Below are 27305 nucleotides of genomic sequence, written 5' to 3'. Positions count from 1 at the left end.
GAAGTTCCTGTAGCCATACCACTCAAGCCAAAATCTTATAAGAGTTTGATCCTGTACATCATAAGTAAGGCTACGATTTAGTCATGGAGGTCGCAGAAGTCATGCAATCCATGACTTCCAGTGACCTCTGTGACTTCAGCCTGCAATGCTCTGGAGCTGCAGGGTCACCCCCGCCCCACACCGCCCATGGAGGCAGGGAGCTGTGGGGTACCCTCTCACCTCTAGAGGCCCCTGGAGCTCCAAGCCACCACGGGCAGTGGGGTACTCTGGGGCTCCTGGCCTCCACGGAGCTGCCAGTGGCAGGGGAACCCCTGAGCTCGCGGGGGCAGCGGGCGAACCCCCGAGCTCCCAGCTGCCACGGGAGGCAGGGGAACCCCCAAGCTCCTGACCACGGGGGGCAGCTGGGGAAGCCCCGAGCTCTCAGCTGCCAGGGGTGGTGGGGGAACCCCTGAGCTCACCGGGGTAGCGGGGAACCCCCGAGCTCGTGGTGGTGGAGGAACCTCAAGCTCCCAGCCAATGCAAGCCCTCGGAGCTGCAGGCAGCAGGGGTACCCCACAGGCCCCAGCTTCTGCAGGTGGCTCCTAGCTCCTGTGCAGCTGCCCCGCTTCAGGCAGTGTGGGGACCAACAGATCCCCATTTTGTCCTGGATATTTTTAGTAAAAGTCACGGACATGTCATGGCTTCCGTGAATTTTTCTTTTTTGCCCATGACCCCTCTGTGACTTTTACTATAAATATCTGTGACAAAACGTTAGCCTTAATCATAAGTGCAAGATAAAATATGCTGAATAGGACAGGGAGTGTATGGGAACTGAAACTGGATTAATAAATACAGTGCTGCATGGCCACTAACTTACTCCTGCCCAGTGGCAGGAGTAAGGCAGAGAAGGACCTGAATAGGTAAGTGCTCTAGTTACATGCTGAGGATCATATTGAAAACCATGTATCCTCAGGAGCCAATTGTCTCCTTTATACCCTGCCTCTTTCTTGCTGTCTTGAGAGTAAGGGATCAGGTAGGCAAGGGGCTTGAGACTGATGTCTGCTAAGTGCAAATCACTATGTCTAGTGCTTAAGTTTACTTGTGCCCCTGCAAAGCTGCTGCTTCCTTTGCTCTACTTCACAACAACCTTTGTCTCCCAGCTGCACATATCATAAAGATTTGTAAGGTCAAGACCCAGATTACATAAACTAACAAGGAAAAAGCTTCATCCAGTAAATATCTAGGTTCTCCAAGTAGTGTCAGTGATTGTGTAGGTGTCATTCTTCCCTCTAAGTCACAACTAAACCATTGTTCCAACATGGTGTTAGGGAGCTGGTATAGCTCCAGTTGAGCTTCCCCCCTTGACCACTGAACAGATTGCTGTGAGAGGATCCACCTGCTCAATCCCATTAGTTTTAAGCCTCCAGAGCTTCAACAGAGTCCAGGCACTGTCCCTGTCTTGGGGTCCTTAGGCACACTCTCCGGGTACAGATCTTCTATCTGGGTCCCCTCCTGAGAGCTGAGATCTTTGCAGTCAAACTGTCTAAGCTCTGTTACAAAAATAATAAACCCTAAATGCATTTCCCTGCTTCAATTTCCTGACCACTCCAGGGCATTCTTTAGGCTGGGATCAGGGTCATCCAGGGTCATTCTGTTGCAGTACGTGGCCTGGGTTCTGAAACATGGAGCCTTTTTTGACCTTGGCCAGTCCATCTCCTGCCCAAAACTTCTTGTGTGTGTCTCTTGAACCTTCCACCTGTTCGTCCTTTTAGAACCTCCTGCTTTGTCACCCCGTCTCTTTGTCCTTCTTGGAGAATTTCTACTCTCCAAACCTCGAGTCCTCTGTTGAGGAAAGTTGGAGAGAACTGGGTTCCCTTAGATCACAGTCACTCTTTTTTGTTCTCATTGAAGTTTGGCTAGTATTCACTTTTGTCCCTGGTTTGAAAGGTAGATGCTTCAAGGTTTGTTAGCAATGGTGGATAGACAGAGAGGCCATCCGTGATACAGAAATGTCATAACTTTATAATATCAGCCAGTATTAATAAATTGTACAGACTGCGTCCCCACAATCCTTGCATTGGCATTGGCAGTGCTGTTGAGGATGTTGTTGTTTTTAGACTGAAACACAAATCCAAGGCAGATTTCACAGCAGCAAGGGTGTTAACATCCCTGACCAAATTAACTTCAAACATGTCTAATGTATGTTCAGCCTATGAAAAATGTCCCTTAAAGTTTAAAGTGGAAAATAGATTCTTTACTTCCTCTGCTAACAACTAAAACTGTTGTGTAGTATACTTGTTGAAGAATGGCTGCTTTGTTCTACTCAAGAGATGGCTGCATTTTGCTGAGTGAGTCATTCATATATATGCCAAGTTCTGTGATGATTGACACCCTGTGTAGCCCTAATCAAGTCAATCTGGCTGCATCAGGCTTAAATACGCCCAACATTTAGAGCTCTCCCTCTAGCCTAGAGATCTATTCTGACTCGGTGAAATGAGTCGGTGGAATTGTATAATTTGCCACAGTCTGTAACGTGCTTTTGGCTATTTAAGGATGAAAGATGTTGTATAGATCTGAAAAACTAAGGAAAAGTTAAAGTTCCTCAGAGGAGAACTAGTATTGCAGCTTTTCCATTTGTACTATCTGTTCTGATCAAAAGCAACACAGAACATTCTTTTATAATTTCTAATTCATTAGAATTCTCCTACATAATGTTCTGTGTTCTCTTCATGGTTACACTTTTCAGACTAGATTTTCAAATTTCTGATTTGTAAATACTGTCAGGGACTTGGATGTCCCAGTGACCTAAATTGTGTGCACACTTAATAGTGGGTGCAAAATTATCTGTAAAACTATGATTGCAAAAAGGGAGAGCTACTGAAATTTGGGCTGTAAAGGCAGCTCTTAAAGTCACTCTCAACACAAACAAAATAGTAATGGAAGTAATTTGGGAAGCTGCTTTTGGTTTCCTTCATGCTGGCTCGAAAGAGCTTCCAAAGGAGTTTCTCAGCCTGTCCTTTCAAAAACTGACAGCAACAAAACCATCCTGCAGTCAACATGAAACTGACTCCAGGTGCTTCAGGTGATAAAGGCAATGTTAGGGTCTGGCATAATATGAAGAATGAGGTCACACTGTATTTTTAGAAGTGGCTGGTATTCCTACCAAGCATGCTCTCTCCCTCTCTTTCTCCCCCTTTTTTTCTGTCTGTCTCTTTCTCTGAATAATTTGGCCAGTGCTTGCAGAAGGCTGTTCTAGCCCCAGGGATTCTCACACATACTTCTGTTGACAGAGTCCTTGTGCAGCAAGCTAGCTGAAATGCCTTTTGTTAAGGATCTATTCACTTCTTTTTCTGTTCTGCCCCAAGACTTGGAGGATCTTTCTGTCTACTGAATTCCTGTTGTTACGCTTATGGAAATTAACTGACTTGAAAAATATGGGGTTATCTTACAAAACAGGTAAAAATATCCTCCGTATCAGAAGTATTCCTGACCACCTAGTTTGTACTGGTCTGTATTTCTCAAATCTTTTTGCTTCATTTGTAAGGAAAGAGAGTTTCTAAGTGAATAGTAGTCCTTAAACAAAGTTACTGTAAAATGGAGACAAACGTATAAGACAGTTTGGGGGTTAAAGCCAGTTATTTAAAAGGAGATGTGTGCTATTGCAGCCTAGGTCGGTGCTTGTTTCATTACTTTAGTTTGTCAGCTCAAGCCTAAGGTCGTTTCATGAAAAGTAAAGAAATTCCACACATTGATCTACTCTGTCAACTTTTTTAACATGCCAACTTTACTGAAAATGAAAATACTAAAATGTACCAATTTAACTAATGCCTGCAGAGATAACATAAGTTATCTATTATTAGAGTTACCATATGAAAAAGTATGCTCATTTGCAATGCAACATTTGCTACAGAAAATAATTCTTTATTAAATAAAGAAAATGCAATTGAGAATATGTATATTAGATGTTTTTGTCCATTTTCCTCAGCTTATGGTTAAAACTAATATGTACACTGGTTATGGTCTCCATCCAAAATTTGATGGACTTGAATAAGAGTTTTGGGTGTGAAAGAAAAACAGGATCAGGCCAAAATATCATGATGATTGTGACTGTGTGTATGCTTGTACATACACATTTCCAGGCATCAGATTGCAAGACATTTAATATTCTTTAGCATTTTAATTGCGCTATTAAAAATCCCTACTGAATGTAATGTTGATTTGTATGAAGTTTTCTTTAGAAAATAAAATTGAGGCTGCCAGTATAAATTTCTTATTATGTAATGAGTGGTATATGTTCTTATGCTTATTGTATTGCACTTTTTACCTCTTGTAATGCTTCTGTGCAGCTTCTTTTGTGATTTTTCTTAAGCCGCTTTGGGGGGAATCTTAGTTTGATTCCAGTCAATTCAAAGTAGGCTAGCTGAGAAACTTGGAGATAGCGTCTGTTTTGTTTTTCTCCTGGATTAAAAGAAAACAAGCATGTCCTAAAGATTTTTATTTCTCTTCAAAATTTTTACCTACATTAGTGCCTGGTAATAGCAAGCATTAGAATACAGACTGAGGCTCTCCCAAATATGATTAAGTTAATGTCTCCATTCATCAAGGTTTAAGGACCTTTTCCAGCAAGTTTACTATTGCATTTTAGAACCTGTAAGTTCAGATATTCATACCTGTGTTACTAATTCTGCTGTCTTGCAGATCCGTGTTGCAGAGCTTTTTATGTGAGTGACTAAAGCAACAGAACTTAGGTTGACTCACCTCTGAATTTCCAGAGATCTGTACGTTAAGATCCTGCAATGGGTGGGCCCTTCTAAATCCACACTCCTGCCAAATATGATCATTGTTTAACCTATAAATGTCTATATGTCAATCCCCACTTACTTGTACAGTAAAACCTGCCTTGGAGATCACCTCTGAAGAGGAACCACTGGTCACGAGCGACTATTTGCAGAGGCCTTGGAACACCACTGCTCTCTGGTGTGCAAACCTTTGAAGAGAGACCACCTCTTAAAAGCGACCACTTTTTGCTAACTCCTATGAGTGGTCAGTCTTGGCAGGTTTTACTGTATTTTGGTCATTACATTCACTCACCCCTGGGGAAGGGAGAGGGGTAAAATATGAAGCTTGGAGAACCACATCCTCTCCTCTCCCCACTGCTTCTCTCTGAAGTACCCTCCATCGCAGCACAGAAAAAGCCCAGTCCTAGGTTCTTCTGTTCTCCCAGTCTGATGATACAAGAACAGGGAGACATTCAATGAAAATAAAAGGTGGGAAATTCAGAACTGAGACAAGGAAATATGTTCCCTCACTATCACTGAGGCCAAGACTTTATCCAATCCCTTTTTGAATCTTGCTATGTATATGGCTAGCAAGAATAGCCAGAGCTGTTATACTTGATTTAAAAAATGTGAGAGATATTACATGTCATGCTTCAAGACTTAAGCTAATCCCATATGTGCCTACTAGAGGGGTCTTATACATTCCTCTGAAACATCTGGTACTGGCCACTGTCAGAGATAGGCTACAGGATTAGACAGACCTTGGGTCTGTACCATTATAGTAATCCTTAGGTGACATGTATGGTAGGGTAGGAAAGTGGCTCATAAGGGTATGCCCTTCATCAGGATATGCGGTGCCAGGGGAGTGGAGGGCAAAGATACATCTTCAAATATATATAACAGGGTTTAAAGAGAACTAGATAAATTCATGCAGGTTAAGTCCATTAAAGGCTATTAGCCAGGATGGGTAAGGAATGGTGTCCCTAGCCTCTGTTTGTCAGAGGGTGGAGCTGGATGGCAGGAGAGAGATCACTAGATCATTACCTGTTAGGTTCACTCCCTCTGGGGCATTTGGCATTGGCCACTGTCGGCAGACAAGTTACTGGGCTGGATGGACCTTTGGTCTGACCCAGTATGACCATTCTTATGTTCTTGTTCAAATGAGAAATAAACAATACTCACATGAACTGGCTTAGGGCCCCAAGCAGCACTAGCCACCCCTCGCCCCCCAATTATTAGTATGTGTGGTGGTGGTGGGAATATACCTGCTCAGGGTCTCCAAAGGGCTAGCATCGGCACTGCAGATGCCTAAGGTTAGCCACCTACGTTTGCAAATGTTGGCCTGTTCATCCTGTCTAACCAAGAAATGGAGTGTGTGTACAAGTTGAAGCTTGTATAATAAAGCTCCTAATGAAGAAAATGTTGTGCATACATTTTCTCTATTCTTCATATCCTAATCATGACTGTTACAATAACAGTATGTATAGCCCAGCAATAAAATATGCTTGGCCTATGTCCATTGGTTATTTTTGATATGTGCAGTGAAAAGCATGTCATGTGCCAGTTTTGTACTTTATCTGCTTTTCACTTTGACAGTCATAATGCTGGCTTCTATTACGCCTTTTCTCTGTGGCTTGCCACATAGCATTAAAGGTTGAAGCATCCATTAACATTTTGAATAGGTTCTGTTCTGTTTTGTTCTCACATGTGACATCCTGACACACACATTAAAATGAGAATCATAGAATATCAGGGTTGGAAGGGACCCCAGAAGGTCATCTAGTCCAACCCCCTGCTCAAACCAGGACCAATTCCCAGTTAAATCATCCCAGCCAGGGCTTTGTCAAGCCTGACCTTAAAAACCTCTAAGGAAGGAGATTCTGCCACCTCCCTAGGTAACGCATTCCAGTGTTTCACCACCCTCTTAGTGAAAAAGTTTTTCCTAATATCCAATCTAAACCTCCCCCACTGCAACTTGAGACCATTACTCCTCGTTCTGTCATCTGCTACCATTGAGAACAGTCTAGAGCCATCCTCTTTGGAACCCCCTTTCAGGTAGTTGAAAGCAGCTATCAAATCCCCCCTCATTCTTCTCTTCTGCAGGCTAAACAATCCCAGCTCCCTCAGCCTCTCCTCATAAGTCATGTGTTCTAGACCCCTAATCATTTTTGTTGCCCTCCGCTGGACGTTTTCCAATTTATCCACATCCTTCTTGTAGTGTGGGGCCCAAAACTGGACACAGTATTCCAGATGAGGCCTCACCAATGTCGAATAGAGGGGAACGATCACGTCCCTCGATCTGCTCGCTATGCCCCTACTTATACATCCCAAAATGCCATTGGCCTTCTTGGCAACAAGGGCACACTGTTGACTCATATCCAGCTTCTCGTCCACTGTAACTCCTAGGTCCTTTTCCGCAGAACTGCTGCCTAGCCATTCGGTCCCTAGTCTGTAGCGGTGCATTGGATTCTTCCATCCTAAGTGCAGGACCCTGCACTTATCCTTATTGAACCTCATCAGATTTCTTTTGGCCCAATCCTCCAATTTGTCTAGGTCCTTCTGTATCCTATCCCTCCCCTCCAGCGTATCCACCACTCCTCCCAGTTTAGTATCATCCGCAAATTTGCTGAGAGTGCAATCCACACCATCCTCCAGATCATTTATGAAGATATTGAACAAACCCGGCCCCAGGACCGACCCCTGGGGCACTCCACTTGACACCGGCTGCCAACTAGACATGGAGCCATTGATCACTACCCGTTGAGTCCTACAATCTAGCCAACTTTCTACCCACCTTATAGTGCATTCATCCAACCCGTACTACTTTAACTTGCTGACAAGAATACTGTGGAAGACCGTGTCAAAAGCTTTGCTAAAGTCAAGAAACAATACATCCACTGCTTTCCCTTCATCCACAGAACCAGTAATCTCATCATAGAAGGCGATTAGATAAGTCAGGCATGACCTTCCCTTGGTGAATCCATGCTGACTGTTCCTGGTCACTTTCCTCTCATGTAAGTGCTTCAGGATTGATTCCTTGAGGACCTGCTCCATGATTTTTCCAGGGACTGAGGTGAGGCTGACTGGCCTGTAGTTCCCAGGATCCTCCTTCTTCCCTTTTTTAAAGATTGGCACTACATTAGCCTTTTTCCAGTCATCTGGGACTTCCCCCGTTCGCCACAAGTTTTCAAAGATAATGGCCAATGGCTCTGCAATCACAGCCGCCAGTTCCTTTAGCACTCTCGGATGCAACTCGTCCGGCCCCATGGATTTGTGCACGTCCAGCTTTTCTAAATAGTCCCTAACCACCTCTTTCTCCACAGAGGGCTGGCCATCTAGTCCCCATGTTGTGATGCCCAGCGCAGCAGTCTGGGAGCTGTCCTTGTTAGTGAAGAGAGAGGCAAAAAAAGCATTGAGCACATTAGCTTTTTCCACATCCTCTGTCACTAGGTTGCCTCCCTCATTCAGTAAGGGGCCCACACTTTCCTTGGCTTTCTTCTTGTTGCCAACATACCTGAAGAAACCCTTCTTGTTACTCTTCACATCTCTTGCTAGCTGCAGCTCCAGGTGCGATTTGGCCCTCCTGATTTCATTCCTACGTGCCCGAGCAATATTTTTATACTCTCCCCTGGTCATATGTCCAACCTTTCACTTCTTGTGAGCTTCTTTTTTATGTTTAAGATCCGCTAGGATTTCACCGTTAAGCCAAGCTGGTCGCCTGCCATATTTACTATTCTTTCGACTCATCGGGATGGTTTGTCCCTGTAACCTCAACAGGGATTCCTTGAAATACAGCCAGCTCTCCTGGACTTCTTTCCCCTTCATGTTAGTCCCCCAGGGGATCCTACCCATCCGTTCCCTGAGGGAGTCGAAGTCTGCTTTCCTGAAGTCCAGGGTCCGTATCCTGCTGCTTACCTTTCTTCCCTGTGTCAGGATTCTGAACTCAACCAACTCATGGTCACTGCCTCCCAGATTCCCGTCCACTTTTGCTTCCCCCACTAATTCTTCCCTGTTTGTGAGCAGCAGGTGAAGAAAAGCTCCCCCCCTAGTTGGCTCCTCTAGCACTTGCACCAGGAAATTGTCCCCTATGCTTTCCAAAAACTTCCTGGATTGTCTATGCACTGCTGTATTGCTCTCCCAGCAGATATCAGGAAAATTGAAGTCACCCATGAGAACCAGGGCGTGCGATCTAGTAGCTTCCGCGAACTGCCGGAAGAAAGCCTCATCCACCTCATCCCCCTGGTCCAGTGGTCTACAGCAGACTCCCACCACTACATCACTCTTGTTGCTCACACTTCTAAACTTAATCCAGAGACACTCAGGTTTTTCTTCAGTTTCGTACCGGAGCTCTGAGCAGTCATACTGCTCCCTTACATACAGTGCTACTCCCCCACCTTTTCTGCCCTTCCTGAACAGTTTATAACCATCCATGATAGTACTCCAGTCATGTGAGTTATCCCACCAAGTCTCTGTTATTCCAATCATGTCATAATTCCTTGACATCACCAGGACCTCCAGTTCTCCCTGCTTGTTTCCAAGGCTTTGTGCATTCATATATAAGCACTTGAGATAATCTGCTGATCGCCCCTCATTCTCAGTATGAGGCAGGAGCCCTCCCCTCCCAGACGTTCCTGCCTGTGCTTCTACCCGATATCCCGCTTTCCCACTTACCTCAGGGCTTTGGTCTCCTTCCCCCGGTGATCCTAGTTTAAAGCCCTCCTCACTAGGTTAGCCAGCCTGCTCGCAAGATGCTCTTCCCCCTCTTCGTAAGATGGAGCCCGTCTCTGCCCAGTACTCCTCCTTCATGGAACACCATCCCATGGTCAAAGAATCCAAAGCCTTCTCTCCGACACCACCTGTGTAGCCATTCGTTGACTTCCATGATTCAACGGTCCCTGCCCCGGCCTTTTCCTTCCACGGGGAGGATGGACGAGAACACCACTTGCGCCTCAAACTCCTTTATCCTTCTTCCCAGAGCCACGTAGTCCGCAGTGATCCGCTCAAGGTCATTCTTGGCAGTATCATTGGTGCCCACGTGGAGAAGCAGGAAGGGGTAGCGATCCAAGGGCTTGATGAGTCTCAGCAGTCTATCCGTCACATCGCAAATCTTTTTTAATCTTTCTTAATAATGTAATAGACTAAAGCTGCTCAAGTTTTCAATTTCATCTGTTTGCGGCAAAAATGTTATGAGATGATCTAGCCCTAAATTTTGTATGGAATTTTAAATGTTCAGATTGCTTCCACTGTTGCACTCAAAATGCAAGTGTAGTAGCATCAATAAAACCTACCTTTTTTTATTTCAGGAACAGAGAAGATTTGGATCATTTGCATCAATCTCCAAGCATTAAGAATGGTGCTCTGACCATGGTCTTGAAGGAATAATACAAAGACATTTTCTGACTTAGCATGGAAAATAGAGGCTCTCAAGACATCCAGCAATGAAGTGGAGTATGACCTCTGATGGATGAAATCTACTGGAATGGAAGCTAAGCTCTCTGAAGAGGAGCAGGTGTCACCTTATTTTATATATGCCACATGTCTGGGGACTTCAGAGGAGTCAAAAAATGCAAAATATGAAACAAAGGTAGAAGACTGTGATTGCCATCTTGAGTTCCATAATGTTCTGCTTGAATCCGAATTGAGTTCTTCATCTATGTCACAGGTAGTAAGCTACACTGAGACATCCTTGGAACCTAGCAGAGTTACAGGACATGTTGCTGCTGCTGCTGAGCCTGAAATAAAGCATCTTTGTGGAAAATTACTGTATTCTTCAGGGCACAAACCTAAGGACAGTCCTACACACCTGCCCTCACATGAGGCATTTCCCTCACCGCTCCTTCCAAGAGAAAGCTCAGCTGAGAAATCAGAGAGGGTTCAAGAGATCAGAGTAATAACGCACAAACCAAGTGCGATCACTTTTTCTGATTTTGAATTTTTATCACATAGCGCTAACTCTAAACTCCATATTTGTGAGGTCACAGACACAGAGCCTTCTTCATCTGAAGAGGAGGAGGAAGGTGATCATGATGATGACGTTTTTACAGAGCTGCCACTGTATGGGGCATTTTACAGTGGTCTTTATAAAAGGACTATTCTCCTTGGGAAACAAGATAAATGTGAGCATACCAGAAGCCAGTATGTCTGTCATTTAGATGTCTGCAATGATCACTCTGGAAAGAAATTGAATGACCATGAAAAGGAAGAAAAACAAATGGACATGGTGGTAAGATGAACTAATTTCTTGTTCCAAACAGGCAATCTGTACTTTAGCAGCTTGGTTAATGGGGGATTGGTTATTTTATTATATATTTACTAATGGATTATATTGCTGTCACTGGTACAGAGTCAATCAACTAACTGGGTAGTTTAAAGCACAGAATGGTTATAGTTCACTTGAGGAATGCCTTTAATCATATTTTTTCTGGAAACTCACCATAGAGAATATTCAAAAGTTGGGCCTCCATCCCTCTCTGTATAAATGGATCAGGCCTATGTTTTACACGTTACTGCTAAATCTTTAACAGAAAAAGTTACGGGACAGATTCATTCATTTATTATGCTCTGGCTGGTTTATGCTGCTTTGGTGACACAAAGCAGCTGTAAACCCATTTTAACTGGCTGGTTAAGAGGATTTTGCAGCTGCTTATCACTGTCAGAGTGGCACAAAGCAGCTGGAAAGTACCAATGAAATTGGCCCAATATTTTTTATATTAAAAATTGTCAAAAATAAAACTTCCTCCAATCGGCATATAAACATTCTATGAATATATTTTTGATCCTAAGAAACATTCATATTTCTAATAGGAAAAATGGTAATTACACCTGTAGTGCATCCCATGCTACGTATAGGAGTTTCCCTTCATGATTTCTCAAAATAACATAACATGGCATAAGGCCAGTGCAAAACATTATATCATACATTGAGAGTAATAAGACAAAAAGCTTTTGAACCAACCAATTCTATTTCTTCAAACTTCCTACCGGGGTGCTGGAACAATTTGTATAGCGGGGGTGCTGAGAGCCATTGAACTAAACTCTAAACCCTGTATATAATGGAAACCATTTCAAGCCAGAGAGTGCTACAGCACCCCCCGCAGCCCTAGGTCCAGCACTTATGCTTCCTACATTTCCATTAATCTGAGCTTTCAACTTGTGTCATTTTTCTTGTTTCCTTCTAAGGTGGGGAAATTGGCTCTCTCATTTTCCCCTGATGTGGTAAGGCCATACCCTGCACCAGCTCTATAGCTGGTGCAAAATATATCTGCCTGTGCCCTGTTGTGGCTGTGCTAGCCAGCAGTGGAAACCATTCCCAGTGAGTATTGCCAGCTCTAGGGGGCAGAGTTGAGTTTTCCTTGTGGGGATGGAGTATACTGCAACTTTCGTTTTCCTGATTTTTTTCAACAGTTTCCTAAGAGGAAGTAAGAGTAGTGGCTCTGAGGAAGCTGCTTCCCACTTACCATGCACATAGTCAATATCTTATCCATTTACTCCCCTTTGCTGGCCCATAATATATTTAAATTAAAGCAATATCCTCTATCGATTTATTGTGCCATGGATTTTATTATTATTTTTAAAAAACCTAGAGAGGTTTAGGACAACTGCAAAAACATACAGTAATGTGAACCACCTAACAATATTCTTTCCAGCAGAAAGAGAGTAATTACCCATCTTCTCTGGAACTGCTGGAGTATAAAAGAATTTCATAGATGCTTTCCAAGTGAACTCTCAGTAGTCTGGAGAATTAGCAAACAAATTCTTTTATAGTTGGTCACAGACCAGGCATGTGGATCCAAACACGCTGAACTTTGGAGAAGTTTGGTCTGAATCGGAAATACACAGCTATCTCTGTAATGGGAGAAACCAAACCCACAAATTCCAACACTCTTGAACCTTGTGGCACAAGTTAATCTTAAACTGCCTGTTCAATCATACTCTTACACCTCATCCCCCCCTCCCCTTTTTGTTATTAGATCAGTGCCTTTGAAATCATGGTATAGCCTCTAGTACGTGACCTACTGATGGCCACAGCATTTTCCACTTCTGTTGCTCCATTTTTCTCACTGTGTTTGATTCTCCTCTCACTTACACCGACTTTACATCAGAATAGCTCTATTGACTTCTGATTTACACCAGTATAAGTGAGAGGATTCTGACACCATACTGTCTTGAAGACATTTTAAAAATACTCTTGCTTAATTATTTTGAGTCTGGAAGTGTGTATATGATTTTAGCCTCTTTACATCAAAAATATGATCTGTATAATATTTAGCCTTTTCCCTCATCTGCTTGAATTCTATTCCAATGCACCTTGAATCTCATCTTGTTTCTTGGGGTACAATTCTGCACCCATTGAAGTCAATAGGAGTTTTGCTGTTGACTTTCAGGAAGAAGGATCAGACCCACCACTTGTTTCCATTCTTCTAAAATAAGATTATGAAGGCATCTGTGTGGTCGTATTTATATATTTGCAATATTAATAAAATAAACTGGAACAGCAGTTACAAACGTTGGGAGATACAGAATGTTAGATTTTTATCTAGTCATGCCTTTGATTCAAATCCAATCCAGTATTCATTTTGAGTAATGTAATACTTTTCCATATTTGGCACTGCTCATCTCCTGGCCTTTACCAAAAGGCCTCGGTCAAATACTGTACTCATCACATGGGTTTCTAGTAATTTTATGTAATCTAGATGATAATAGTTTTAACTGGATGGGCAATTAGTGGGGTGTGGGGAGGAAGAATTAACTAGCCCATTCACTCTAATACTTCACTCAACCCCCAATGCTAGAGGGAAACACGTCCTCCTGCCCGAGCTACTGATGTATCAGTAAATTCAGCTGAAGTAATTGTTTTATCTTGAAGTAATAATAGTTTAAGTTCAGGTTTCAGAGTAGCAGCCATGTTAGTCTGTATCCGCAAAAAGAAAAGGAGTACTTGTGGCACCTTAGAGACTAACAAATTTATTTGAGCATAAGCTTTCGTGAGCTAGAGCTCACTTCATCGGATGCATGCAGTGGAAAATACAGTGGGGAGATTTTATATACACAGAGAACATGAAACAATGGGTGTTACCATACACACTGTAACGAGAGTGATCAGGTACAGTGAGCTATTACCAGCAGGAGAGAAAAAAAAACCTTTTGTAGTGATGATCAAGGTGGGCCATTTACAGCAGTTGACAAGAATGTGTGAGGAATAGAAGGGGGCAAAAATAAACATGGTGAAATAGTTTTACTTTGTGTAATGACACATCCACTCCCAGTCTTTATTCAAGCCTAAGTTAATGGTGTCCAGTTTGCAAATTAATTCCAATTCAGCAGTCTCTTGTTGGAGTCTGGTTTTGAAGTTTTGTTGTTGTAATATTGCCACTTTTAGGTCTGTAATCGAGTGACCAGAGAGATTGAAGTGTTCTCCGACTGGTTTTTGAATGTTCTAATTCTTGACATCTGATTTGTGTCCATTTATTCTTTTACATAGAGACTATCCGGTTTGGCCAAAGTACATGGCAGAGGGGCATTGCTGGCACATGATGGCATATATCACATTGGTAGATGTGCAGGTGAACGAGCCTCTGATTGTGTGGCTGATGTGATTAGTATCTGACTCTTTGCCACTCCATCTAAATGGATGCTTTGGCTTCATAAACGTCTGCAGTTCTCCTGTCGTCATTATAATCATTGTTTCATTTTTTTAACTGTATTGAGATACCCCCATCCGCTCACAGAGATGAAACTCAGTGATTAAGAACTGTTCTCAACCTCTGCTGTTAGAAAGCCCAAGAACTGAGCTTTTTCTGAAAGCTGCTCAGTAAGATCCAGTGACACTCAGTTCAGTTTATTAAATAGCTATGTTGGAATAGATGACTATGGTGACAAGTCTTGCGTCTTCATTCAGTGAAGAACACTACTGCCTACATTCCAGCTAATCTAAACATATATCGAAATGCAAGAGTGACATCCCCGGAATTTAATATACTAAAGGTCATTCCTGTAGATAAAAGGAAAAAGTCAGGCATTGTTGTCATTTAGTTTACTTTATTCTTAGGCCATAAAATAAACAAGGATGCGGTTCATAGAACAAAATAATGGATTGTACATTTCCGGACAAGCTGGTGGAATAACATAGTAAATCTTGGAGAATATATCTAAACATTTAAAAACCTTTGTAGATTTAATGACGCAGGGCTTGTTTCTGACTCTTGTTCCATTTAAATAGGCAGAAATCACTGTAAGAAAGGTTCCAGTAATTTAAAAAAAAAAAAGTTTGTGCAATTTTAGCAATAGTGACACGTTATATTAATACTAGATGCTTTCATCATGACTCTAGGTTAGCCCCAGTCCAATGTGTTATTATCTAGTTATTCCCATTATTTTGGGGTAAGGCTATGGAGTGATGTCTTTCTAATGGAAAAACTTTAACAAAGTAAGAGGGTGTAGGAGTACAACCACTATCAATAGCCCTGAAACTTAAAAATAATGTAACAAACAAATCACCTTTACCATATAGATACATGCCTACCAAACATAATAGTGTGACTGATATCCTGACTAACCTCACACTACCAAAGATGGCTATGAAATCGTGATTAGGCTCTATCCTATGGGGCATTCCTAAGTATGTACTTGTGATTGAACTACCCAGCATTAGATGTCAATACTGATCCAAACAGGATAAGACACAGCTTAGTTGCTAAGGGAAAACTAAACTAAAGGCTCTTAATATACAAAGATTTACTATTTATTTCTTATCATGGTAACAAAATATTGGGTGCTGCTTTGCTTTCTTTACCGTGGGCTCCATTGCATAGTGTTGCTAGAACTGTGGTGGTAACTGCTAATAAGCATACCAAGGAACACATTCTGCACCTTATTCACACTGAGTAGCACCTTGCTATGCAAATAATTCCATTGAAATAATCAAATGGGGAGGTACTACTCAGAGTGAGTAAAGGGGCAGAATCCGGCCTTAAGTAGTTGCTGCAGGTGTCTGGGGTAATGAATGTTGAGTTTTTAGCTATGTCATAAATATAAAGGGAAGGGTAAACCCCTTTAAAATCCCTCCTGGCCAGAGGAAAAATCCTCTCACCTGTAAAGGGTTAAGAAGCTAAAGGTAACCTCGCTGGCACCTGACCAAAATGACCAATGAGGTGACAAAATACTTTCAAAAGCTGGGAGGAGGGAGAGAAACAAAGGGTCTGTGTCTGTCGGTACGCTGCTTTTGCCGGGAATAGAACAAGAATGGAGTCTTAGAACTTTTAGTAAGTAATCTAGCTAGGTATGTGTTAGATTATGATTTCTTTAAATGGCTGAGAAAAGAACTGTGTTGAATAGAATGACTATTTCTGTCTGTGTGTCTTTTTTGTAACTTAAGGTTTTGCCTAGAGGGATTCTCTATGTTTTGAATCTAATTACCCTGTAAGGTATCTACCATCCTGATTTTACAGAGGTGATTCCTTTAATTCTATTTACTTCTATTTCTATTAAAAGTCTTCTTGTAAGAAAACTGAATGCTTTTTCACTGTTCTCAGATCCAAGGGTTTGGGTCTGTGGTCACCTATGCAAATTGGTGAGGATTTTTACCAAACCTTTCCCAGGAAGTGGGTGCAAGGGTTGGGAGGATTTTGGGGGGAAGATGTGTCCAAACTACGTTTCCCAGTAAATCCAGTTAGAGTTTGGTGGTGGCAGTGGATATTCCAAGGACAAAGGATAAAATTAATTTGTACCTTGGGGAAGTTTTAACCTAAGCTGGTAAAAGTAAGCTTAGGAGATTTTCATGCAGGTCCCCACATCTGTACCCTAGAGTTCAGAGTGGGGGAGGAACCTTGACAAGCTATATACAGTGAATACTATTTTCTAAAATTAAATAAAACAATACATGCCTTTGTACTTGGCCTTAAACGGTTTTAGCCTAATTAATATTAAGCAGAGGAAAATCACTGTAAATACAGGAAATTGCTAAAACTGCATAAACTGCACATCAGTTCTTTTATAAATGAAACAAACACTCTAAACAATTTTGTACTGTATAGACTTTTAAAAAAAAAAAGGTTTTCCCGCTCTTCCCTTGTCAAGTACACAATCAGGCAGCAGCAGAGACAACAACAAAAAGCAGAGACAGTGCAGTACTGTGTTAAACATAAACTACTAAAAAAATAAAGGGAAAGTTTAAAAAAAAAGATTTGACAAGGTAAGGAAACTGTGATTGTTTCATTTAAATTAAGATGGTTAAAAGCAGCATTTTTCTTCTGCATAGTAAAGTTTCAAAGCTGTATTAAGTCAGTGTTCAGTTGTAAAATTTTAAAAGAACAACCATAATGTTTTGTTTAGAGTTATAAACAACCTCCATTCCTGAGGTGTTCGTAACTGTGAGGTTCTCCTGTAAAGTAATTTAAAATCTGTTGGAACAGTCTCCAAAGGGAAGTGGCGAAAGCCCATCACTTGGGACATTTAAAACTAGATTGGGAATAACCCTGGAAAATATGCAATAAAGAACTATCCTTCATTGGCAGGCAGTTGAAGTGTATGATCTCTCTCTTGGTCTTGATTATCTGATGTCTGTTCATTTGGTAGTTCCATCCTGATACTATATTTAGTAGAAAACTGTCTTCATTATATAATCACTGTTGGGAGACAAAGCCTAATAAGCATTATAGCACGACAGATCATTTTTAGGATTAGACCATGATGGTAAGGGTAGTTCAGATTAAGGCTGATCAAATGGGTCAGGATCTTATGAGAAGGTGTTCATGGCATTGTCCTACATTTTGCCTCTGTTTCATTTTTCTATTTCACAAACACTAAAAAGCTCAACAAATGAAGGGAAAGTATGTAGATAAGAAAAAATAAATTCCACAGAAACCCATGATTCTACAACTATATTCTTTGAAGTTGATTAATGATTCTCCAAAAGAAATGCATTTAATCTGTGTAACTTTTGGATATGTTAATCAATTAAACATCTCCCATTTAAAACAAGTTAGTTTTCACTTACAGAGTTGGACCTTTGACAGCAAGTGAACACAGAGGAACCATTAAAGGGGAAAAAACCATCAGCATGGGAATAACTAATTCAGTGTAAATTATCTAAATAGGGCAGCAACCAGACCTACGCTTATCATAGGGCTGCCAGTTAAGAGTTTTATTGCCAAAATCTTTCCTTCTCTAATTCAGTTATGCAAGAGGCAAAGCCAGTGGAGATTGGCCAGAGGACCAGGGAGGCACAGGTTCCATGTCCTGTTCCCTCATTTTCTCCAGTCCTATGGGAGCTCTGCCTCCTCACACCCCACATCAAGTTAAAACTCCACAGTTGTTGAGGGAGAATGGCTGCAAGGCCCTAGGGACTCCCTTATGAAAAATAACAATGACTATGTTATCCTCCCTTGGGTTCCTCCTGTGCATGGTGAGTGGATGAGTGTTGGAATAGTAATTGTCAGGGAAAACACGGCAGCAAGATCTGGAAGGGGTGGTGCAACTGTAGGGATGGTTTGGAGGTGTTGGACCTCTGAGTTCTTCTCCCCTTTTTATGTGTCTCAAGATTTATGGGATTAGTGGGTCTCCTTCTCCCTTGCCAACTCCACAGGTAGACAAACCTCAGCCACAGCACCTTGGAATGGATAGAAGGAAACTTTCTGAGTTGAAATTTGTGGCATTCATAGCTTCTAGATGTGTTTTTCCCTCACATGGAGGAAGGACTTGGAGGAAAACACTGTGGATTAGCTCACTGGACTTGATCACTAACATCAAAAGCATGTGACTTTTAGAAAAAATAGACACCAGACACATTCTGTTCCAGAAATGGCAGAAACTTTAATTTGAATTTAAAAATTAACTTTTCACAAGTTTCAGAATTCCACACATCTAGTGTGGAACATGATTGTACACAAGGAACATTTCCCCCTTTTGGTGCAATCCTGTTGTTCTCAATACTATACCTGTTCCACAACCGGATATGGCCTATCTTGTGACGTGCTGCTTACTGTGGTCATACAGAGGTGTGGGTTCAAATTTGCTTCTTATTGCAGAAGAGATCAGCAGGACGAATGTTGTACTTAGTCAACTGTTCATCACAAAAATCTCATGCAGTTTGGAAAATATTGATACAGTTGGTAGCGGTATTTCTTGGAGATCCAGCATCATAATATTAAGAGCTTGTCACGATGGAGGTGCAAAGACATACTGTGGCTGTGTAGGAGAGCATGTGCGTAGTCCGAATACTGTCTCTCTCTTCTCAATAAACATGTATGGTACCTATTGCAGCTTCTGTATGACAGCTGCCATACAAAGTACAACACATGCAGAAGAACTAATGATTTATAAAATGTGTATGTGTCAAACAAAAAAAAATACACCTTTCTGGGAAGTTGCAGAAACCTGTACCCTAAGACATTAAGAAGACAAATCACATGACTATCTTTCAGAACTCCTGGTGAGGAATTGAAAAAGAACGGAGTTTGGTCATCCACATGCCATAGTTGAGTAAATATCTGGGCTAGATTCTGCTGCCCTTATGCTTAATAGTACCTCACTCTGCAAGTGGTCACATTGAAGAAAATGGGATAAGATACTGCTCAATAATAGTAAGGGTAGTAGAATATGTCCCTATGTAGTCCTGGTTCAGCAAAGCACTTAAGCACATTTCAGTTCTTTTCTAAAATGGGGCCTGCATCAGCACTATGAGTACTACTCATCTAACAAGTCAATTATTTATTATTTATTTATTTATTTACTTATTTTGGAACAGCTCTCAACAGTTTCTTAGTTGAAATACGTTCTTTTGTGCTGTTAGCTTGAGTCTACAAATCACCATCATTTTGCAAGTATCAGTAATCAGTTATCTAAACTATGATATTTTTAACAAAATTAAAATGCCAAAGAAATGAAGAAAAAAAATCCAAGAAAATGTAACAGGTAGCAACAGAAAAACATACCTATAGATTTTCAAACTGCCCAAGAAGACTGAAGTGTAAAAAGAGTTATTTTTCAACGTGGTGCAGCAATTAAGTAGTAAGGAATGACAGGAGGTGGGATCTTGATGAGTTATGTGGCACAATATGTAGCCCCAGGCTGGGGTTAATGTGTAATAACCATGGCCCTCAGAGTTGTTTCAATAACACTGTGAATTACCTTTAGATTGTTCATAAGGTTTTACTGTGTTTAATTTTACATCTTTGAACTGCAGGAGGATTAGGTAATGTAGTTACAGGTGTAATTTGTTTAGGATTTAGCATGTAAAAGGGGTGACCATTTTAGAGGTTTAAAATATTAAGACATTTACATTTGATTTATATTGGAATGTTTCAGAATCATGTTGTTACAGTTCTTGGAAATCAGCTTATGAAAGTGGTGCTGCCTTCTGAAAGCTCTACATTTCATACACACAGTGATGTAACTGGAACATAGAGGAGCAGTAACACTATAGGCAAATGACGGCATTACTGTATTCATAGAAAACATTCAGAATGTGAAGTACTTGTCAGCATGGTAATATCATGGAATTATAGCAATAAACATGTCCTTTATAAATGTTTGATGGAAATAGTTGTAAACTGTGCAGTGGAAGATCTGTTCAAGTAATTCATTTATCACTACAGCAGAATAAAGCTACAGCTGAGCTGTTTGCCAAATATTTTAACTTAGGTGAACAACCCCAGTAGGATCAATTTCTTGTTTACAATCCTCTGTTTAATCGTTAGTTAATGTCTGGATCAGTGGCCAAGATTCAACAGAAAAATAAAATCCTTCTCAAGTCTTGACTTTGTGGTGGACTAATTACATCAGGAAGAGACACACTCAGCATAGCATGGAAGCTGGGTGTGTGTGACAGAAAGAGAATTACAGCTCCAAGATCTACCAGCAGAGAGAAACCTGCAAAAGATAGACATTCTCCACTTTGGAGGTTTATCTTCTCTAGAGGGATCCAAGCGTAGCCACAGCAGTGAACATGTGTACGGAGGACCGGCCAGACAGATATCACTGTGAGGTGGTAGTAAGCAGAGAAACTTGTGAAACTAAAGAGAGAAGTGGTCAGCTCCCAGACTACTGCACTGGGCAGCACAGCATGGGGAGGAGGTGACCAGCCCTCCGTGGAGAAAGAAGTGGTTCGGGACTATTTAGAAAAGCTGGACAAGCACAAGTCTATGGGGCCGGATGCACTGCATCTGAGGGTGCTAAAGGAGTTGGCGGATGTGATTGCAGAGCCACTGGCCATTATCTTTGAAAACTCATGGTGATCTGGCAACGTCCTGGATTACTGGAAAAAGGCTAATGTCGTGCCCAAAAAGGGAAGGAGGATCCAGGGAACTACAAGCTAGTCAGCCTCACCTCAGTCCTTGGAAAAATCATGGAGCAGGTCCTCAAGGAATCAATTTTGAAGCACTTTGAGGAGAGGAAAGTGATCAGGAACAGTCAGCATGGATTCACCAAGGGCAAGTCATGCCTGACTGGCCTGATTGCCTTCTATGATGAGATAACTGGCTCTGTGGATGAAGGGAAAGCAGTATTCTTGCCAGCAAGTTAAAGAAGTATGGCCTGGATGAATGGACTATAAGGTGGATAGAAAGTTGGCTAGATCGTCGGGCTCAATGGGTAGTGATCAATGGGTCCATGTCTAGTTGGCATCCAGTATCAAGCGGAGTGCCCCAAGGGTCGGTCCTGGGACTGGTTTTGTTCAATATCTTTATTAAAGAGCTGGAGGATGGTGTGGATTGCACCCTCAGCAAGTTTGCAGATGACACTAAACTGGGAGGAGTGGTAGATACTCTGGAAGGTAGGGATAGGATACAGAGGGACCTAGACAGATTAGAGGATTGGGCCAAAAGAAATCTGATGAGGTTCAACAAGGGCAAGTGCAGAGTCCTGCACTTAGGACAGAAGACTCCCATGCAATGCTACAGACTAGGGACCGAGTGGCTAGGCAGCAGTTCTGCGGAAAAGGACCTAGGGGTCACAGTGGACGATAAGCTGGATATGAGTCAACAGTGTGCCCTTGTTGCCAAGAAGGTTAACGCCATTTTGGGCTGTATAAGTAGGATCATTGCCAGCAGATTGAGGGACATGACCATTCCCCTCTATTCGGTATTGGTGAGGCCTCATCTGGAGTACTGTGTCTAGTTTTGGGCCCCACATTACAAGAAGGATGTGGAAAAATTGGAACAGTCCAGTGGAGGACAACAAAAATTATTAGGGGGCTGGAGCACATGACTTACGAGGAGAAGCTGTGGGAACTGGAATTATTTAGTCTGCAGAAGAGGAGAATGAGGGGGAATTTGATAGCTGCTTTCAACTACCTGAAAGGGGGTTCCAAAGAGGATGGATCTAGGCTGATCTCAGTGGTACCAGATGGCAGAAAAAGGAATAATGGTCTCAAGTTGCAGTGGGGGAGGTTTAGGTTGGATCTTAGGAAAAACTTTTTCATAGGAGAGTGTTAAAGCACTGGAATAGGTTACCTAAGGTGGAATCTCCTACCTTAGAGGTTTTTAAGGTCCAGGCTTGACAAAGCCCTGGCTGGGATGATTTAGTTGGGGATTAAGTCCTGCTTTGAGCAGAGGGATGGACTGGATGACCTCCTGAGGTCCCTTCCAACCCTGATATTCTATGATTCTATTCTATGATTCTAAGTGAAATACAGGAAATAAAACTTGTGGAACTGGAGAGATAGGGTGCTTGTTTGCCTTCCAGGTGAGGCAGCTTTTGCAAACTTTCGGATCTCAGTAATAGAACTGCAATATATTATAAAAGTTGAAATCTAAATGTAAATTAACAACCTTGGAAACCAGATTTCAAAACAGGAGACCATTCTTGACACAGAGTTAGGTATGCACATTTCAAATGCCCCATAAGTACCATTGAAAGTCAATGGGATTTAAGCCCCTTAGTTACTTTTGAAAATTTTATGTGGATAGCACTAGTTAGCAACACTGTAATGATACCCAGAGTCCTGCAATCCTTCCTTGTATGGAAATCCCACTGAAGTCCACATGGCAGCTTTGCATATGGAAAGAGTAGAGTGAAGGTCAGAAGTGAAATGGCCCCTGTTCTAATTAACCCTTTTCAATGGCTTATACCACCAAAATGTTTTGAGAGGATGATTTTCTCAAGCTTTGTGTCACCGTGCCTCAGTGAGTCACAGCTGAAAATACCAGGACAAACTGCTGAAAAATAGGGCAGACACCCCAAACTAGTGGTTATTTTATCATTAGATTATACCAAGTGTGACAAAGTTCCTCCTCTGCCTCGGTGGGTCCTGCGCTTATTGGCGGATTTGCTTGTCTCAGAGATTCACGGCAGCCCTCAGTTTGGCCACTCTTGCTAGTGGCTCAAACCTGCTGTCCACTCAGCTAACCTCATCGTTGGCCAGCATGGGGAAAACGGAGAACAATCCCCACAGTCTCTGTGTCCCACCTAGTGGGTCGGGGACAGGGCAGATCCCTTTCCAATTTAGACCTTCCCTTCTGGTATTTCTCACAGACCAGGTCAACTCCTCTTGTGTCCGAGTTGGGGGGGATGGGGTGCAACCCGGGCCCACCTTTTACACCGGGTTCTAGCCCAGGGCCCTGTGGATAGTAGCTGTCCACAATGTTCCCTGTATCAGCTGCGTGACAGCTACAATTCCCTGGGCTACTTCCCCATTTCCTTCCCCACAACACCTTCTTTATCCTCACTCTAGGATCTTCCTCCTGAAGCCTGATCACGCTTGAGCTCTTCACTCCTCCAGCAGCACACCTTCTCACTCCCTGCTCCTGGCACACCCCCCTACTAACTGATGGGAGGTCCTTTTTAAACCAGGTGTCCTGATTAGCCTGCCTGCCATAATTGAATCTAGAAAGTTCGTAATTGGCTCCAGATGTCTTGATTAGCTTGCCTGTCTTAATTGGTTCTGGCAGGTTCCTGATTGCTCTAGGGCAGCCCCTGCTCTGGTCACTCAGGGAACAGAAAACTGTTCATCCAGTGGCCAATATATTTGCCTTCTACCAGACTCCTGTATCCCACTGGTATGGGTCTGTCACACAAGCCAGTAACAAAGGTAAACTTGTGTCTCACCCCATTGGTCAACAAGAAGTCAAAGATGCAGTCTCCTTAGGCATGCCAGCCCTAGCTTTACCACCCGGATACTAGACTTTACAATGAGTGATTACTGAAAACCAATTTTATCACATATAGGGTTCTACTAATCCCAAGAAATCAGCCGCATAGCCAGGTCAATATATAACTCAGATCTTATCCAATAATCATGCTGCTGCCAATCCTTTAGTAACTAAAATCTAAAGGTTTATTAATAAAAGAATAGAGTTAAAATGGTTAATAGGTCATATACATACAATAATTGCAATGTTCTTCTATAAGGTTTGTAGCGGTGATGTTATAGACTGCTGGCTTGTAAAGTCTCTTTGGTAACTTCCAAAAGGTTGGAAGGTCGTCAGTCCATAGTTCAATATGCTCCTTTAGTTGTAAATCCACAGTCCAGAGAATCTGAGCAGGAAAAAAGGCAAAATGGAGTCATCCCAGGGGTCTTTTATATCCTTTGCCATGTGCCTGGAAATTTTCTGTTTCAAACAAAGCTCACAGTCCAGTTGTGGAAAGTTTACTGGCACAAGATCGAGTCTAGGGTCACATGAGTATATCATATGACCTTACATGGCTTGATGACTCACAAGGGTTAGCCATTGGCACCTTGGAGGGTGAGGCATCTGCAGGAAGAGGCATCTGGGCAGACTGAGTTTCTTCTATGGGCCATTGTGAGAGCTAAGTGTCTTTAATGGGCCATCAATATAAAGCTGTCTAGCCTAGATGTAAATCTCATCTGGTAGGTGTTGCTTAGGAATTCAGCACATATGTAAGATATGTTACATGTAAGATACCAGTGCATAGTCAATATTCATAACTTCAGATACAAAAATGATATGTGCATATAAAAAGGCAGCTAGCAGATGGATGCAGCTGGAAAAAGGGTGGTGGTGGGGGAGCAAATAGTTCAGAAAAGTTGGAAGAAATAGAAAACATTAGAAAAATAATTTACCACTACATATGGTCTCAAGGTGAACTCTTCAAGTGGTTAGTGATTTTGGGTAGCTCAAATTCAGGATGCTCCAGTCGAGATATTGGGGCCTGATTTTCAGAATGAGGATGATCAGCACATTCTGAAAATGTCCTCCTTTAAAATGTCTTGGGTTGAGCACCTAAAAATGGAAGCACCCAGAATCAGTAGTCACTTCTGAAAATCTGGGCCTCAATGTACAAATATTGTTAAGTTTAGCCTTGTGCCACACACTTGCTTATTCATGTGCACTACCTCATAGCTTGTTGCTGTATTAGTGTCCAACTGAAATACGAAGGTCAAAGTTTGAATCCAACTCGGAGAAACAAAAACACTCAGAAAATGTAATGGGTGCCTTAGAATCTACATAGGGCCACACTATTCCCTGCATGGTTACTAGGGTGTGTATGTGAAACCAATGCTTTCTGCATACATTTTGTCATGTGGAAACTGAGCAAATGCAGCAACATCATACCTCTTCCTCCAAATCTGCAGCATATTTTGTATTCCAATGACTTTTGGAAGAACATGGCTGGGCAAGGAAGGTGCAGGCCTTGAGGAGAGCTACTCTGCATAACTTTTCCCTACAAACCATAGGAATTGCCCTGTGCTTATTCAGACTCCAGCTCTGCGCATGAAAACCTCCCCTAAGGTGCAGTGTCTGAGGGAACTTAAGCACTAGGACTCTGCACAATGTTCTGTCCCTATGCACATGTGCAGAGATCTGTGCTATTTCCCCACTGACCATGGCACATCTGCAGGTAGGGAGGCCAATTCCCTCCCCTGCTGGCTCTGGTGGGAGTAGAGTGGAGCAAACCCTGCACATCTGGTAGAAGCATAAGTGGGAAACTCCACTTCAGGAGTGCCAGAAAACTGAATTTCAACTCATAGTGAGGTCTTCTCTCTCTGTAGAAGAAAATGATTTTACCTTCATTTCTTTTCTTACTGATGGTTCCAACTGAGGATGGAGTGGAGGTTAAGGATAATCTAGGCATTGCCCAGTATCTAAACAAATACTTTGCCTCAGTCTTCAATAAGGCTAATGAGGATCTTAGGGATAATGGTAGCATGACAAATGGGAATGAGGATATGGAGGTAGATATTACCATGTCTGAGGTAGAAGCAAAACTCGAACAGTTTAATGGGACTAAATCGGGGGGCCCAGATTATCTTCATCCAAGAATATTAAAGGAATTGGCACACGAAATTGCAAGCCCATTAGCAAGAATTTTTAATGAATCTGTAAACTCAGGGGTTGTACCGTATGACTGGAGAATTGCTAACATACTTCCTGTTTTTAAGAAAGGAAAAAAAGTGATCCGGGTAACTACAGGCCTGTTAGTTTGACATCTGTAGTATGCAAGGTCTTAGAAAAAATTTTGAAGGAGAAAGTAGTTAAGGACATTGAGGTCAATGGTAATCGGGACAAAATACAACATGGTTTTACAAAAGGTAGATCGTGCCAAACCAACCTGATCTCCTTCTTTGAGAAAGTAACAGATTTTTTAGACAAAGGAAACGCAGTGGCTCTAATTTATCTAGATTTCAGTAAGGCGTTTGATATGGTGCTACATGGGGAATTATTAGTTAAATTGGAAAAGATGGGTATCAATATGAAAATTGAAAGGTGGATAAGTAATTGGTTAAAAGGGAGACTACAGCAGGTCATACTGAAAGGTGAACTGTCAGACTGGAGGGAGGTTACCAGTGGAGTTCCTCAGGGATTGGTTTTGGGACCAATCTTATTTAATCTTTTTATTACTGACCTCGGCACAAAAAGTGGGAGTGTGCTAATAAAGTTTGCGGATGATACAAAGCTGGGAGGTATTGCCAACTTAGAGAAGGACCAGGATATCATACAGGAGGATCTGGATGACCTTGTAAACTGGAGTAATAGTAATAGGATGAAATTTAATAGTGAGAAGTGTAAGGACATGCATTTAGGGATTAATAACAAGAACTTTAGTTATAAGCTGGTTTCAGAGTAGCAGCTGTGTTAGTCTGTATTCGGAAAAAGAAAAGGAGAACTTGTGGCACCCTAGAGACTAACCAATTTATTTGAGCATAAGCTTTTGTGAGCTCACGAAAGCTTATGCTCAAATAAATTGGTTAGTCTCTAAGGTGCCACAAGTACTCCTTTTCTTTTAGTTATAAGCTGGGGACACATCAATTAGAAGTAATGGAGGAGGAGAAGGACCTTGGAGTATTGGTTGACCACTGGATGACTATGAGCCGCCAATATGCTGTGGCCGTGAAAAAAGCTAATGCAGTCTTGGTATGCATCAGGCGAGGTATTTCCAGTAGAGATAAGGAGGTTTTAGTACCGTTATTCAAGCCACTGGTGAGACCTCATCTGGAATACTGTGTGCAGTTCTGGTCTCTCATGTTTAAGAAGGATGAATTCATACTTGAACAGGTTCAGAGAAGGATGATCCGAGGAATGGAAAACTTGTCTTATGAAAGGAGATTCAAGGAGCTTGGCTTGTTTAGCCTAACTAAAAGAAGGTTGAGGG

At 42.0% G+C, this 27305-nt stretch overlaps 1 protein-coding gene across 2 annotated transcripts in view; it reads left to right on the top strand.

Moving 5' to 3' along the window:
* Nucleotides 1–27305, top strand: part of STARD13 (StAR related lipid transfer domain containing 13) — a 473464-nt gene that overhangs the window by 90276 nt on the left and 355883 nt on the right. For both annotated transcript variants that reach the window (XM_073341701.1, XM_073341692.1), the window contains exon 2: nucleotides 10061–10980. In XM_073341701.1, the coding sequence (XP_073197802.1) occupies nucleotides 10222–10980 (759 nt within the window). In that variant the 5' untranslated portion in view covers nucleotides 10061–10221. The remainder of the gene's footprint in view (nucleotides 1–10060; nucleotides 10981–27305) is intronic.

The sequence above is a fragment of the Lepidochelys kempii genome, chromosome 1 (genome assembly GCF_965140265.1).
Source record: "Lepidochelys kempii isolate rLepKem1 chromosome 1, rLepKem1.hap2, whole genome shotgun sequence".
NCBI classification, from domain to species: Eukaryota; Metazoa; Chordata; order Testudines; family Cheloniidae; genus Lepidochelys; species Lepidochelys kempii.
The sequence above is the reverse complement of the archived record's forward strand: the minus strand, read 5'-3'. Positions and strand labels throughout refer to the sequence as shown.